The sequence below is a fragment of the Ciconia boyciana genome, chromosome 3, assembly GCF_034638445.1.
Source record: "Ciconia boyciana chromosome 3, ASM3463844v1, whole genome shotgun sequence".
NCBI lineage: Eukaryota > Metazoa > Chordata > Aves > Ciconiiformes > Ciconiidae > Ciconia > Ciconia boyciana.
This window is the reverse complement of record NC_132936.1, coordinates 20,497,315-20,513,047: the sequence shown is the minus strand read 5'-3', so window position 1 is coordinate 20,513,047 and position 15,733 is coordinate 20,497,315. Positions and strand designations below refer to the sequence as shown.

General features: G+C 35.4%; 1 protein-coding gene across 4 annotated transcripts in view; it reads right to left on the bottom strand.

Moving 5' to 3' along the window:
• EIPR1 (EARP complex and GARP complex interacting protein 1) overlaps positions 1–15,733 on the bottom strand; it is a 99,147-nt gene that overhangs the window by 25,771 nt on the left and 57,643 nt on the right. For all 4 annotated transcript variants that reach the window (XR_012041337.1, XR_012041338.1, XM_072855109.1 and 1 more), the window contains exon 5: positions 9,567–9,666. Coding sequence is in view for 2 of the 4 variants with exons in the window: in XM_072855109.1 (XP_072711210.1) it covers positions 9,567–9,666 (100 nt within the window). In the remaining 2 variants the exon portion in view is untranslated. The remainder of the gene's footprint in view (positions 1–9,566; positions 9,667–15,733) is intronic.

Here is a 15,733-nt window from a genome sequence, read left to right as displayed (position 1 = left end):
GTCTGAAAGCCCTTCTACAACTTGCAGGTTATTAATATGAAGAAAAATACTGCATGGGACACTGGACACAGGATAATAAACTGTACTGTTTATTTTTTGACACATCCTAGATTCCATGCACAAGAGAATATGAAGAGCTTAAGTGGGTCATTTCAAAAATTAAACTAAGTTTTTTTAGTAAGCAGTCTTGGCCAAACAAAGCTCAGACTGGGGGGGAGAGGAGAGAAGCAAATGTTAACACTGACAGTAAGAGAGTACCAACAAAAAGAGTATCTCTTATCAGGTATTTCCAAAATCTATTCTTGAGACAGACAGCATCACATACCGAAAATAAGACTTAGGACAGAAGATCTTTGTCAGCAGTAGATACTACTTCCTCCAGCATTCCAGGCTGGTTTTTTTGTTTTGGTTTGTTTTTTTTTGTTGTTGTTTTTTTTTGTTAAGTCTTTATTTCAGCTTTTATCATGTAAACTATTATTAAAAGACCAAATTTTTTTTTTCCAGCCAAAAGTTTAGGGGTGAGGCCAGCACACGCATCCTGCACTATTTCTTAACAACACATATGAAAAACTCACATACATGTTAGATTGGCCAAGTCATTCTTGCCTTCCCAAGCAATTCTTAAGTACTTGCAGGAATTAAATTACATCTTTCCTCGCATGGATGTCCAACTATGCATACAGCCAAGTTCCAAATCAACTCATGGTAGACTTCTGTTAATAAAATTAAATTCCAGAAGTTACTGAATAAGTTTTTGTTCAATGTTCTTTTGCATGGCTTCTATGAGCCTGAAAGGAACTGCATGGATTCAAAGGACAGCTAAGAGGAGGGAAATGTTCATACATAAGAAGGAATCCATATGTAACAGAAGGAATTCTGCAAGTCTCCTTCCTGGAAATCCAAGAAACGAGCTTGAAGGAAACAAAGCTGGTAGTTTAGAATCAGAAATGCAGGTTCAAAAACCCCTTAGCTTTAGTTTTAATTCATACCTAAATATACAGACAGGTAGGCAAGCTTTCTTTTTATCCTGAACTCTTCCCTCCACTTCTTTAAAGGCAGAAGAGTTGACTACAGAAGGAAAGGAAAACACAAGGAATATTTTAAGACACTAATCTCAGATGAGGATTTGGATTTGTGCTGCCCAGAAGACATACAGCTTTGAGGGCCTCACTGGATACAGAAAGAAAACAATTAATGGCAATATTTTATAAACACAAAATGTGACTTACAGTAAGAAAGAAAAAAAAGAAGGAAGTGAGTAAGATCCAATGTCTACTTTTAGATAACAGAATTAGCTATTGTTCTTGCATTGTGCAAGGATCACAAATTGACTTTAGAAAAAAGTCTGGACAAAATGAAATCTTGAACAGTGTAAAATGGTTGTCAGAATATGGATGGATTTAACACTTCATAAGTGCTTAAGTGGATCAGTGCCTAACGCTGGTGACATAATAACAATAATAAAAGGGCAATGTGATATTATACTATAATCGCATAAGAGGAATGATTTGAAATCAAAATAAAAGGTTCTGAAAAAAATTAAGCAATGCAATATGATCGGAATAGAACTCTATATGTTATCCTCACTGAAGGAAGGAGTTTTACAAAAGCAGAGTATCTGAATATGAAAAAGTCTATCCTAGCTTTGAAGGACTGATTTCTGTGTATTCAAATGAAAACATCAATTACTCCAACTTATTTTTATCAAAACATCAGTAGGAACTGAGATGCCTCTTTTTCTGCTTCAAATTTTGACCTCATAAGGACTGATTTGGAAAGAGGAAAGGATAGACAGTATCCTTAAAAAAAACAGAAACAAACATATATTAACCTCTAGAGGGTACAAAAATTATTTAGAAAAATCACAAGCAGCACGGAGACAGTGAACCAATTGTTCATGCCCATTTCCAAAAAAAGAGCTACGGGCCATCAAATGAAGCCTGTAGAAGTCAGATTCAACAGTAAACAAAAGAAAGTGGTTCTCCACCCAATGGACTCTTTGACAAAAGACACTTGAATGCATAAAGCTTACTTACGTCCAATACCAGAATAGGAAAGTACTTGGAAAAAAGAGCTATTGAGAGTTACACCAAGTAGACAAACCCGACCAGGCTCAGAAAAATCCTTGGATTGAAAAGAGTAGAAGACTGTCCAAGTGGTAAGGGCAAATTACCCAATACATTTGCCCCACTGAACTTTTCCTTGGAGTCTACTACGGCCACTGCTTCAAGCAGAATACTGGGGCTGGATGGACTTGGGTATGGATCAGCATAACCATTCTTAGAACTGAGCAGCATGAAGCAGACGAATGGCAGAATATATCAACTCTTCTTCTGAGGGTGACTGAGGGGGCTGTAATTTTCTTCTCTCACAGCATATTATGAAAAACAATGCGAGAGGACCAGTTCTAAAGTTCTATAAACTTCTGGATGAAATGGTAACTGGAAACATGTAGTTCTGTTCCCTCACTACACTATCTTAATCTAGTAAGTTTTTATATACACAACTTGATTTTGTGGGGTTTTTTTGTTAGGTAGAATGACTAAAAATTATGTCATGCATTTGGAAGGTCATCTGTTTCCCTCAAACAGACTTTGACACAAACCATTAGAAAACATCTCCCATGAACAAAATATTTAGAAGAGAGAGGGTGTTCTAATGCTCTAATTTGATTAATTTAGAAATTCATATAACATCTTTCTGGATAACAAAAAAAAAGTACTAAATTAAAGTAAACGCTACATTTCTTAGTACATATAAATGGTTACCAGTGACACTCAAGCCATGCTCTTATAAGAAAATAAAGGCTAGCATACAAATGTTAAAAATATGAAGTTTTCTTTTCTGTTAATTAAAATCAATCCACTTGGTAGAGTGTGTAATATTAGCACACAGGTTAGTTAGTACCTTAGTTTCAGAATTTTCTCATTTGAAAAAACAGGATTATCAATCATTATATAGGGAGAGCAAAAGATGCAAATTTCTATGCAAAGGCTTCTATGCTGCAATCTACTAAATATTTATCAATACATTGATATCCTGCATTTTCTTTAAGGAAATGACTTTGTCTTCCTTTGTTGGCAAAAATGGTTGCTACAATTTGAAGTATGTAAAATATATTAATTTAAAAAAAAAAAACACTTAGAAATTATTTGAAAGATAAAAAACAGAAATCTTTTACTTGATGAGAAAACATGCCTTTTGACTTCTAAATGCTTTTTTTTTTAAAAAAAAGTTTCTTTAATAACTTTAGTTTTCTTATCCCTACAGCAGCAGCTGTGTTTTAAACAGAATAAATCACAAAAAACCACAAAAAAGTTAACACTAAGGAATTCTCACATCGTACCCAAAAGTTTGTAAGACTAAAAATCTGATGGATGTTCAAGTGCATTCTAGACAAGACCACTAAAGAAGCCATTACACATGCTTATTCGATCTTGACTGCATCCTCAGTGAAGACAGGGTAGCAAAGACATCTTAAACAATTAAGTCCATAAATATTTAGAATTTCTAAAGAGTATCAACTGAAAGAAGTTAACTCATGGTAATGATTACTAAACTCACTAACATAAATCACACACAATGTTATTTTTTTGCTTTTTAACCATACCCTCCTCAACTGGAAACGGGCCACAATTCTGTGCATCCTGGAAGTTGTGTGGAGATCTCAAGACAGCTTCAAGGAGATGTCCTTGTAATAAACCACAGTAATAAAGCCATTGAAAGACTATTTTGAGATCCACATTAAGAAGGGATGAGTGTTGTTCTGGCTTGTATTTGACAGAAACAGAAATATTGATGAGGACTTTAAATTCATTGAGTTCAATTCCTCCCATTGCAGCCAACCACACCACATAGTCCTTTCACAACTGTTCTTTTCTCCTGAAGCATTTTACAATCATTTGCCTTTTCAAACAGCCTCATCATACTGGCAGCTCAGAGTCATTCGCAGAATAGCTAAGTAACAGAATCTACATATTTTTAAGTGCTGAGTTTCTACCTCACAGCAAGAAAATATTTTTATTCCTTAAATACAAGTTTTCTTCTTTATACTACCAAAATTAAATCTAAACATCAAGAGCAGCTAGTTCATCCTCTGAAATATATTGTTACTCCTATATACTGATGATGCGTTCCAAGTTTCTGACATCAGCAATTTTCATCATTTCACTCCTACTTCTATGCTACCGTTAAGGAGACCATTATACAAAATGGATCCCAACACCCACTCTTTAAGAACTGGTATTCTATCCTCTTTCTGATCCAGTAATTTCCTTTCATTTTTCTTCAGACAGTTTTTTGCCCTCCTTTAATTAACCTATGTTTATTCTAGTTGCAGTAATTATGGGGCACTCTACAAAGGTCTCCAAAGTTCTCAATGTATTTCCTGCCTTGAGGAACAGCAGCCATCTTACCAAGAAAGCATCTCGTGCTTATTCCTAACATCCTCCTATATTTGGATACATTTCTTTTATCCAAATAGACTGTGAAATCTTCCCCACAAGATCTTCCTTCTTGCCTGGAATGCCACTGCCAGATGTTTTCTGTTGTTCTGAATTAATATCACCTATATGTTAAATGCTACTAAAGAATCCAGAAGGGACAAGAAATCTAAAAGGAATCTAATTAATCATTTGGATAAAAATTATCAAAACCACACCTCTACTCCTCCCCTTTGTGAAAACATAAGATAAATAGAAAAATATCTATATTTTAACATCTCCATTTCATTCTGTTGCACTCATCCGCCATTCCAAACATACTGCATTTACCCAAGGAAGAGTTCTAGTGATTTGGTGACATCTGACCTAAAGTCTGTATACAGAAATATTAACTGTCATCTTTCCAGCAGTATCTACCCAGACCTTGTGGATTGGTTGGGCTTCTCTTGGGTTCAGCTAATGATTATAAATGGCAAAGAATAGCTAATATAATTGCAAAAGGTAATGATGCAGTGAGCATAAGATTAGTTTCACTCCAGAAGGTAATGTCCTCAAAACAATAATAAAGGGAGTGATCAAAAGGACAGGAGAAGCTTGTCTTAATACAAACACAGGCAAATATTCCCGTATTAAATACTGTAATGAAGAAACAAGTTAGCAAAAAATGTTGAAAGGGGAAAAAAACCCAAACCCACAGAACCGTATAGTAAGTTATAGTTAGTAAATGTTTCCTATGACAGGTTGACCAGATAATTCAAGAGAATGAACATACCAGTAATTTTATTACAAAGAAGCTCTGAAAATATCAGGAACTGTAAAATTCTCCAGGCTAATTCTAATTAAACAACATGACTTGTAACTCCCAGGCAGATAGAGGAGATGCACCCAATAAAAGACTCTGAAGTTTTGATCAGTGTAGGCAAGCATAAATTTTTGGCCTATGCAAAATTTTTAAAATTATATATTTCCAGTTTTTCACCAATACTACACCTGAGTTTTAGATGAACTTTTTCACAAACATGAAAAGTCCATAAAGAGTAGCACTGGGTTTACCTCTTGCCATTAAAATTAATATTGCCTATAATGCATACCTATCCAAAAAGGAAGCAATTGAAATGTGTTCTTAAAACAGGAAGACCAGTGCTGCACCAATGCAATTAATACCTCCTTACTTCTGCTACCTGATACAGATACAGTGGACCAGATCCTACTTTTAGGTAATGATTATGATGCCATTCAACTTGAACACCGTCATGTTTTTGACAAAAAGGGAAAAAATTCAAACACACTGACGTTGTTATTATCTTAATCCTAGGCTATCAATTTATTCAGTTAAAATAATGTACATACACATGTACATGATTATTTCACTTATAAGTCTATAGGAATGGGAATATTTTGTAAAGACAGTCCCCACAGAATATATAAGTTTACTAGCTACTTACTGCTTTGTCACCGTCTGCTAGAACCAAACAGCATGTTAGGTGGTAAGACATCAGGGGGCTAAGACATGCCAAAAAATGGACAACCTTTTATCCTAATGAACAATAAACACAACATTTCTCAGCATTTAAATAATCTCCCTGTGTATCTGCATATAAAGCAAATGTGGACTTCCTGGCAAGAGTTTTCTACATAGCACCAACTGATGCCTTGTATATTCAGCTATAACCTCCAAAGGAACTGTGAACGGTTTCCATGGTCTCTCTTCAGAAAACTTTTTTTTTTTTCTCATATACATGCCCCCTTTTTAATGCTGGTGAGAGTTGATTTTTTTTCTGTAGGCTGTTCTGTACCTGTTTTCAAGGCCAAAAAAGCTCTTTTTATTAATATCCCAGAAAAGTGTGTTTTTACACTCTGACCAAAAAGCATTAAAATACAAATCATGTGCTTTTTAGGGTTACAACATATTTTGCATTCAACAATCCCTTATAAACAGGATATACACAGAAATAAATCACTATTTCACCAACAGCTTGTTGGCCTACAAACACTCCTCGTACATGGTGATAACCAAATGGAAAACACATTTATTGCTTACCTCTACCAATGCTATCTGTCTCCTAACCAACTTGTTCTCACAGATTTTTCTCTCACATTCTAAATACCACAGCAGCAAAGGATGGGGTGGAGTGTTAATTTTTGTTTTGTTTTGCTTGTTTTTTTGTTTTGTTTTGTTTTTTTAAACAGAAAGCCATTTCAAGAATAAAACTTTTCTTATTTTTCATCATTGCTCCCTGTAACTGTCAGTCCTACATATTTTTTTGTAAATATAAAATTGCTACAGAGTAACAGTTATTGTTTTTCAGCCTTCTACAGATTCTAACAGGGAGTTAATCTCTTAGGAACAAGGTCATCTTCAAAGATTTCAGACATACACAGCAGTTGATTCTAGGCCTGAAAAAGCCCATGATACTGAACTTTAGGTTGTCATCATTTTAATTACTAGAAAGTCTACAGCAGGCATTTTAAAGAGATGCTCATGCTTTCCTCAGAGTCTTGTTCAGCTTGGACTCTTGTTAACTCAGGAACCCACGGACTTGTTTGAGACAAATCTGTTGCAGACAAAAATTCATCAAGAATGCAACAATACCAGTCATCTTAGAAGAGATTCACCTGGCTTAAGATTTAGATGCCTGGAGATATGTTTTCTGAGAGTCAAGTTTCCATGTACATTCACTATTAAACTTCACTCTAAAAGTAGTCACTGACTCAGTGATGAAGCAAATATTGTCTAAGAGTAAGTCAAAATTGCTGGGGCAGAAAACTGATAACAATAAACAGTTATTTCCAGGTAAAATTTTAAATCACAACCAATTCTAATTTACAGTGCACTCATGTGAGATACTAGACTGTTTTAGACAAATATAGAGAATCAGTGAAATTCTACATCAGGTCTCCTGAGAGCCTGACTGTAAAATCTAAATGACACTTCTAACTTCTGCAAACTAAGGTTTTTAACAGACATTTCAAAATGGTCCTATCTGAAGATGTCAGTCAGGAGTTGATATATCTACTTTCACAGTCTTAGCTTCATTAGATGAAGCAGGTTTTTTGATGCAGAATTTCACTTTCGGTTTTTCTTGTTTCCTTTTATCAAATATAAGCATATAACAAATGTCACAGGTTAAATCCCCTTAGCTCCTTTATCACTTACTTTGCCTTCTGGAGTCCTTATTTTGCCATCAATATTTGATGCAGTACAGGCATATTTTAAAAGTAACAATAAAAGATATTCTAGGTAAGGAACACTAATTGAAACACTGAAGGGATCAGCAAGCTGAATATTGCTTTGAGGACAGAAATACTGATTTCCAAAATCATACTGAAATTACGTAGTTTGGAGAAGAGTCTAGTCCTCTCCAAAATTATGCAGATCCCAATTCTAGGAGCGGAAGGAAAAGAAAATGGAAATCATAGTTACATTCACAAAGATTTGTGTGACAGAGTGAGGAAGTTAGTTTTGAGGGAAGGAATAGTGAAAGGAAGACACAACATGCAAAATTCTAGTAAATAAATCCCAAGCAAAATAAAATGAGAAAAAAAAATTAAAGAATTTGGCATTCATTACAAGATTCCCACACATACTTAGAGAGAGAGTAGGTAAGAGACTGGTAACACACTAGACAGCATCCCAAAGGAAATCATATTTCAAAAGAGATTACGATTAGGAAGAAATTTGAGACAGTTACGAGAAAGTGGTTGGAACAGTGAAAAAACTAATTAACATTCAAAAGAACTTTAGCAAGAGAGGACAGAGCTGCCCAAAGAGAGAAAGGAGAAAGGGAAAATGCTAAGTAGTCTAGCAGTCCCAGCACTTCAAAGAGACATGAAGAGCTATAGCATGGAAGCAGCACCACTCCCAAAAGCAGTTTTTCAACAGGTTTAAATAAGGCATTCCAAAAAAGTCTGTGTTATGCAGGAATTAGAAAAGAAATATTGACTAATGTAGGAGTAATGCAAATCCAGGGGATACAATGCTACAGACAAGCTCCTGGAGGCTAGCCTTCAGAAACTCTCAACATCAATTTGATAAAAACAAACACTACTTTGAAGAAGCCTTGGAAGGTAATATAACAGTGATCGAAGTTCGAGGTGAAAAAAAAGCTGAAGTTTCCTCATCTAGTGAAGGAACCCAAAGGGCTGAATTATGAACATAAAGGATTAAACTATATTACATTACATTGATACTATGCAAAATCTATCAAAATGATAACAACTCAAGACTTCATCTGTTTGCACACAGTCAGATGCTACAACAGGGAAGAGTTTATGGACACAACGTCTTCACTCTTTAAGCAACTGCCAGTTGAAAAATCTGATTCTGTAGCATCCAAGAAAAGAAACTAACCCTGAACAAGTCAAACTGAAGAGTTAATTCAAGAAGTGACAACAGATCAACTGAATAATGTCCTTGACATAATCAGTTTCCATTTTTAAGAACAGACACTGACCTAAACGACTCTATACAGAAACATTCAAAGTTTTGTATGTACAATCTATGTCATTATATATAAATAAGCAGACTTTTTTGTTTATCTATAAGAGATGGTATAATCAGACAGAAATCTATGCCAATGACACCTTTTTTATATATGTTCCTGAATAAGATGGTTTTAACAATGAGTGAAATAATCTGAATAGACAGTATGGTACTAGATTAAATTAATACTGAGAACTCAAAGCAGTAAATAGATAACTTTATATTATCCTTATACATACAACAAGGGTTGTAAATTAAAGAGACGGTTGCATGGTATTAACCAGCACAAGTTAATATATTGTTATCTGAATTAAATAACCTTTGGCTTTACCAATCACCAATTTTTCCTCTCACATACATTTATCAAATTTAGCATTGCTTTATTTTAGATCATCCATGTAAAACCAGTAGGAAAGTAAAGGGCAACTCTAGGAAAAGGAAAATATTTAACCACTAGCAACAGATACAAAAATACCAAGTTGCCTACTCTTAAACACTCGTATTCAAGGCAACTGATAGAGTATTCATTTCCCCCACCCACACATTGAGTAGTTAAAAGATTAGCAAATTCTAGGCTAGGGAATATTGTTGTTTGTACTATGTTCAAGTATATCATGATCTGTTAAAAAAAAATTTCTTACCACAGCTTTGGCTGAACTTTCCTGCAAATCCCACAATAATATGTTATTATCAGCCAGCGAAATAATCTTTTTACCGTCTCCCATTGGTTCCCACATAACACTGCAAAACAGAAACAGAAAACGAAAAAAACAACCTAACATTAAAACCATTGCACTAGAAAGCCATTTTAACTCTGTGGATCTAATTATTCAAAAACATATTAAACCATATTCCTTATGGTTTCCTTCAGCTGAAATCCATCCCATATTTTAAGTGCAAAATTTGCCATTAACTAGCAATCTAGCAATTTTTTACACGTACTAGATGAACATTATTGCAGCATCAGTTACTTAAAAGCTATATAATACCAAACTTAGGCTTGCTTATGGAATCTTTTAGTCAGTGCTAACATACACATCCTTTTCCTTTTGAGTGCCCTTTGACATCCTGTCCAAATCTGTCAGAAAAAGGAATGCCATTCGGCTTCCCTAGATGCTGGCCTAACTGTAAAAAGAGAGCTTCTCTAAATCCTTACTCCATTTGTCATCCATTCTGCATATTGAATCATATGGCGATCAGGCAAAACAAACAGTGATTATGTCATTGTAGCAGTCATTCTGCATACATACACAGAAAAACACAGAGACCTTGACGTACACTCACTTTTGAGTGCTTTAGCTAGAAACCTCAAAGTTCTTCATATGTAATGTTGTACATCCTTTTTGAAGGTGCACCAAAAATCATAAGCCTCAGAGCTTTGTTGAAAACCTCTTCCGGTTCAGCAGCTGTCATCATGACTCAATCAACATATACTTTTTACCTGTGATTCACCAGTTTCATGCTATATGTGAAGAAATGCAAGAAATGAGCCCTCATCTCTAGTTCCGCCTATGACAAGCGGCATAGGGTCAGTATGGGCAGCACAGCTAAGTATATGTACTGCAAATTTGCATATATTTATGCACCCTAAATACGCACCCTAATAAATTTGCTGAAGATAACAGTAAGGTTAAAAGAATAATACTTACCATTTGATGAGAATAGGCTTCCATACCCAACACTTTTAAAAGAAAGTTGTGCAACCTCCCAATCATCTTACAGTGGCACAATATAGCAGAAGGCAGAGATCACAACTTTAGTTTCAATAGCTACATGGAGAAACTTCTTCCCATCTCTAGACAAAAACTTAAGTTATTCAAAAGCATTTGATATGCTATTCTCATCCTCAGTGCATATATGAAGTACCACCTCTTGAGGTTTGTCAAGAGTCCATCACTAGACATAAGTTTTCTAGTCTGTTTAGCTTTTTGCATGAATCAGTTCAGTATCGGGATTGAAGAGATAAGAGAAGGTTGCATGAGTACATGCAGCCTTGGGTATGAGCCCAACATCAGGCAGCCACTAGCCAACTTCCTAACTTGGTGCTGCACGCTATGCATGCTATTTTATCCCCAATTTTGCATCACTCCTACCTTCCTAAGGCAATGGGTATGACCTGGCTGGCCCCAGATCTAAGCCACGGAAGTCCATCTAATCTTACGGTATAAATCACAAAGAAAAGAAAATAGGAAGTTGCAGATAACAGAAGTGATACAGTGTCATTTTTTCACACCATAAGTGAAACACAACCTCAGTTATTCTCAGCTGATACCTTCCTCTCAAAATCCTCTTGCTTCTTCCTTGAACAGTTTCATTGCTTTTTACTCTGCACTTCTAGGAAAACAAGCATTAGATATACAGGCAGATGACTGCACCTGTTTGCTGTTATAAAGAAGCCAGACTATGCAGAGAAAATAGAACTATGCCAAAAAAGAAAATTAACACCAAGTAGATGAAAAAGCTGGAACTATAACTAAAAGGGTGTGTTGGCTGACTCCTCAACCACTGAACTCTTCCCTCAGGCAACAGAGCAGATCAAAGAAAGGACTACCTTCTGCATCTATCTTCTGCTGGAACCATGACCTGCATCCTTATTATGTTGTCAATCCATGGAAATTAACTACTTATAAAAGTTCATTTGTAGTGAGCTCTCTTGTATTAGGACAAAATCACTTCATTTAGCACATTAAGCTACATGTTTTTAAATGTGTTTTAACAAGGACATGGAACTAGAATGATTCCATGATTTACTTTCAATTAGGCTGTTTTGTCTGTAGTATTGCCAATCTTATTTTCAAAAGTGTTCCTTGTTAAAGTTGTATGGTACATCTTGGAAAAACTTATAAGCAACTGAAAATGAGTGTTGCCAATAAAAATTATGAAGCAGTTTCAATTAGACGTTCAACCATCATTTTGCCCATAATAATGAGAAGTAACCAACTGGCACTGGCATGGGTATTTCAGAATTTCATATAGTTCTGCTGCACAGATATATCAATTAGATCCTTCAAAAAGATGAAAAGATTTTATGAACACATATAACAGGATTAAAAAATTAATGTACTATAACCTGCATGGGATCACAGCTAACCTTCCACAATCCAGTCTTCCGAAATGAAATTAAAAGACATCAGGATCATCACACAACTGAATGCATAACTAAGAAATCTTAAAGTTGATTCTCATCACATTTATTTATTTTATGTCCATCATTTTTCTTACATATTGCTGAGAGTATAACTAGCATTTAGTGTTGATATATGTAGATATATTTTTAATTACAGACAATGAAATCTGGTTTGACCAATTAACTCTTTAAGAGTTCTTCCAGACAGAGATCAATATTCTTTATGCTTGTTGAGGTATTTGCCCCTTTCCTGCACTGATCACTGAACTTTCAGTTGTAAAAGCTAGATTGGAAGCACTTGCTTTGATGTTTTCAAAGGTAGGAAGAAATTTCACAACTTTGAGTGTCACAGCTTCAAGGTAAAGAATTTTTATAGCTGAATACAGTGTGCTAATTAGAGCCAATTATAACCCAGCTGACATACCTTGGAATGAAAAGGTCTCTCCACATTCCGTCTGTCCTTGTGAGATGCCCATTTTCCTTCTATTTAATTTGTCTTTTATGAAAGTTCATTGGTTTATGGGTGTGGTTGAAGTGATCATTCAGATTTTATAATCTAAGCGAAGGTTACTCAAATCACTCTTTGTAACACATTCAGCTGTATTCTGTAGTCACAACCGAATGTTAAATACTAAATACCGGGATGGGAATACTGGTGAGCGAAAAAAACTGGCTTTCAAAGATATAAATTTTAAAAAACTGAAGTTTTCATTCAGAACAATTTTCAGACACAGCAGAGGTGGTGATAATCTTTAAAAAGGAAAACAGATAAACCAGGCAATACCATTTTCCTGAGTGTGCCAACAGTTGCTGATGCTTACAGTTTTCGGAAATGGACAAGATAATTGTCAAATTCACAGCTGCCACTCAGAAACTGAGTGTCAACTTCACGGCTGCTCTTTAGATAATCTATAAACAGCAGACAAGCAATTATATTTGTTGCCTTTTACCCTATTTTGTTATCATCTGACTCCTGATGCTTCAAATTAGCTTCTAGCTGGTAGTTTCTGGTAAAAAAATTAAATCCTACAGAGAATGTTTTCCTAGTAAAGAAAAAAGAGAATTTAAAATATTCACTCAAATGTACACATGAAAGGACTCTATTATCTGTGTTTTATGCTGAAAAGATAGTTAACACCATCATTTATTAACATACTGAGCATTTACAAATGAACAATTCAAAGTTCTCCATTATAGACTAAATAAGAATAAAGCAACATTGAAATGCTTTCATAGATGTGAACTGCAGTCAGCCACAATGTGTTGGACAAAGCAAGCATTAACTACTGCTTCACCATAATTATAGAAGCAACAACCATCTATTTCTATAAGTGGAAAAATTTTGCTAGACTGAAAATTCTCATGCACTGCAAAATGGAAAATATACCCAAACATTTGGTAACTCAGCAGAACATCCTGCAGCCTCAATGTAGCCCATCAGAAAAACTTCCTGTGTTATGAACCCAAATATCCTGCCTTCTTTGCAGTAGCATGATTCAAATCTAAAGGCAACTGTACTAATCTGGCAATTCGGACATTATTCTAAGAGTAAGGACATCAGACTGAGGACAGTCTGGAACCCACAATTCTTAATCCTTACTTAAGTACTCTACAGAGTGGCCACATTTTTGAATGAAAACAGTTCTGGCTATTTTGTAGTGTATTGAAGTCCATGCTGCTGGAAGCACATGTAAGTTATGCTGTGTCTCAAAATTCTCAGCCACTGAGATATATTTTGGTGTCCAAATCCTCAAGACACAGTAAAACAAGACCGATAGCTTCCTAAAAAACCTGAGAGTTAAGGTAAGGTGAATTTATTTTAGGTGCCTTTTTGGCTAAGAGACTGCTAAGAAGAATGAGAAATGAAGTTAAAGATTATTTTGCACAAGAAGCCCAGACACACCTGGGCTTTATTCTGGCTCTTAAATTACTTTTACATTCAGAAAAACAACTGTTGTACAAATGAATACAAGAGTATCCCAACAAAGAGGTGACACAGAAAAAGCACTTGCCTCTTCAATCATTTTTATTTTATTTTTCCTTAAATCATCATATTACAGTGTTGGAAACCTCAAAGTATTTTTAAAAAAATCATAAAGCAAAATGTAAAATAATAAAGGGTTATCCTCAATATTTGTATTTACTTCACTGCATCTCCTTGTCTACTGCAGCTGCAATTAAACAAGTTTATAGTGAGAAAAAGAACTGTGATTCTTGCTTTACAGGCCTTATCAATTTCATCATTGAAAAGGTATTTATGTACATATAAAGATAACAAAGACAATCTGAATCCTAGGAGTTCACAATCTAACAGAAAGCATGCTAGTGAATGTGTTACATGAAAGCAAGATATAGGACTCACTCATTTTGAGTAGGAGCTCCTAAATATCCATTTTGCAGAAGTGACTATTCAATTCCTGTGGAGCTATTCATGATTTAAAGTGATGACCAACAGGTGAAAACCTCCACAGTTCATTAACAACCTCAAACTTCTGTCTGGTTGGCCATGGCCTTACTTATTAATAATGCTTAAAACAGCAAAGCAAAATCGTGCAAATTGATTATACAGATTCTACATAGGAACTAAACTGACAAAAACTCTCACAGGTAACATTTCAAGTCATGAATCATTATAGATGGGAAACAACATCTCTAGTCTGTAGTTTACCCAACATTCTTGATTACAACATTCTAACTTACCTATGTTCTGTATATACCCGCAGCACAATAAGAGTAATTACTGGTGGATACAAAGCACGAACAAGCTATGCAACCAAATGGGTGAAACAGTAAGTAGCAAGATCTACTTTATAGAAAGGAAGCTGTGACTAACCATTTTCAGGCTTAAGACTTCAGTCAACCATGCTCTACTGTGTTTACTTTTTAAGCAATAAAACACACAAGTTCCATACACAGACAGTTCTTGTAGAGCATGTGGTGAGAGTTCTTACAAGTGTAACCTAGAGTTCTTCAGATTGCAGTAACCTAAGGAATCCTAAATTCTTTCCCATCTACTTGTGGGTGAAGCAGATTCTTTCTTCTGTATTCAGAGAGATAGTCCATATGAAAATCCCACAGACCAAAAAACCCACGGGTAGCACTAATTGTAATCCACGCTACAAAGTAGTTTTGTAGCATGGTTTTATCAAGGTCATAGGGGTTCTCCAAGTTCATTTGGTATTGGAGACAAGTCCTTACCGTTGATTAATGATACTATGAGGCTAATTTTGCCTGGTTGTTGTCACATGTATTTATTCCAGACAGATGAGGAATATTAATTAATCTTTCCAGAAAATGTTCTGCTTTAAAGGTATAAAAGGTATACTAGATTTTTTAGGACACTGCCTTCTCCTCTAAGGTCTATCTCTTACTAGCATATCCAGCATATTTCTAGATATCCTGTATTTTTGCTCAACTTCATGCTTGTTGGGATAGACTGTTCTTGAGCCTGGAGAAGATGATCCCCGTATATTAAACAGCTTTCTTGGACCCCTCTTCCCTCTATGGCCCTATCACATGGGACTTAATAAAGCAGATCCTTGAAGAGGCCAAAGTCTGCTCTCCTGAAGTCAAGGGTTGTGAGCTTGGTTTTTACCCTCCTCTCAGGATCCTGAACTCCACCATCTCATGGTCACTGCAGCCAAAGCTACCTTTGACCTTCCCATCCACAACCAGCTCTTC